This window comes from Temnothorax curvispinosus, unplaced genomic scaffold (assembly GCF_003070985.1).
Source record: "Temnothorax curvispinosus isolate PA1 unplaced genomic scaffold, ASM307098v1 QBEX01018103.1, whole genome shotgun sequence".
In the NCBI taxonomy this organism is placed as follows: domain Eukaryota; kingdom Metazoa; phylum Arthropoda; class Insecta; order Hymenoptera; family Formicidae; genus Temnothorax; species Temnothorax curvispinosus.
The window spans coordinates 1-915 of record NW_020227883.1 but is presented as its reverse complement, the minus strand read 5'-3'; the positions used below and the strand labels follow the sequence as shown (position 1 = coordinate 915).

At 32.1% G+C, this 915-nt stretch overlaps 1 protein-coding gene across 1 annotated transcript; it reads right to left on the bottom strand.

Annotated features, from left to right (window-relative positions):
• Positions 1-234: 234 nt before the first annotated feature.
• On the bottom strand, positions 235-864 carry LOC112468120. Its single transcript, XM_025037161.1, has 3 exons — positions 727-864; positions 481-648; positions 235-394 (listed from the first exon to the last, which is right to left on the bottom strand). The coding sequence occupies exons 1-3, from the start codon at positions 741-743 to the stop codon at positions 235-237; spliced, it is 345 nt and encodes a 114-aa protein (XP_024892929.1). The 5' UTR covers positions 744-864.
• Between the last annotated feature and the right edge of the window lie 51 nt (positions 865-915).

Genomic DNA, 915 nt, shown 5'->3' with positions numbered 1-915 from the left:
TAAAAAATCTTTAAAAAATATTTTTATCTAGTAGTAAGTAGGTCACAAATTATATACACATCACAATTTAACATAAATATAACTAAGAATAATATCTTAATTAAAGATGTGAATAATAAAATGAAAGAACTAAGCAAATTGTTATTTTATAATAAAATAAACATTTACGGACTATAATATAGACATAATTGCACTCTTCTAAGATAATCAGTTAGATTCAACTGCACATCAGATTCATAGCGCGATATAAATGGCCCCAATTGGTGTAATTATTGTTGTCTCGTCACACCCTTCGACATTTAATTGCATATCATCACATTTCAGCCATCGTCCTGAAGGTTTTCGACAGTAGCCAATAAAGTGACCAGGAATGTGTTCGATGACACCTATCAAGCTGAAAACAATACAGTTTTTTATGTTTAATAAGTAAATAAAACAATACATAATAAGCGATATCTATATGTATATTACTAAACATACCGGTACTGTTTTATAAAATTCAGTGTAATTGGAACATCTGCTAACTGGTATTTGAGACCATGTGTTTTCTTACGATGTGTCCTCGTATCCAAATCAATAAAGATGTGGAAATTTGAACGAGTCGTTTCAGTAACTGTTCCTGGGCATTTTTTTTTGTCGGCACTTACCCTGGTAATCATTTTTATTGAATAAGACAGCATCTTGCAATGCTTGAATACCTTTGGTATTTATCATTTTGATATTTACTTCAAAGTATGCAACATCCATTGGTAATGGCGATACACATTCCGGATTATTACATTCAGACGATCTAATTGCACTTGGCTCAGTCGGTTCGAAACAACAAAAGAGATTCTTCCATATCTGAGTAATCGAGTCTTCTGCAATCAACTTGTGCGGTTTGATAGATGGAGCTTCAGGATCTTTTACAATCGG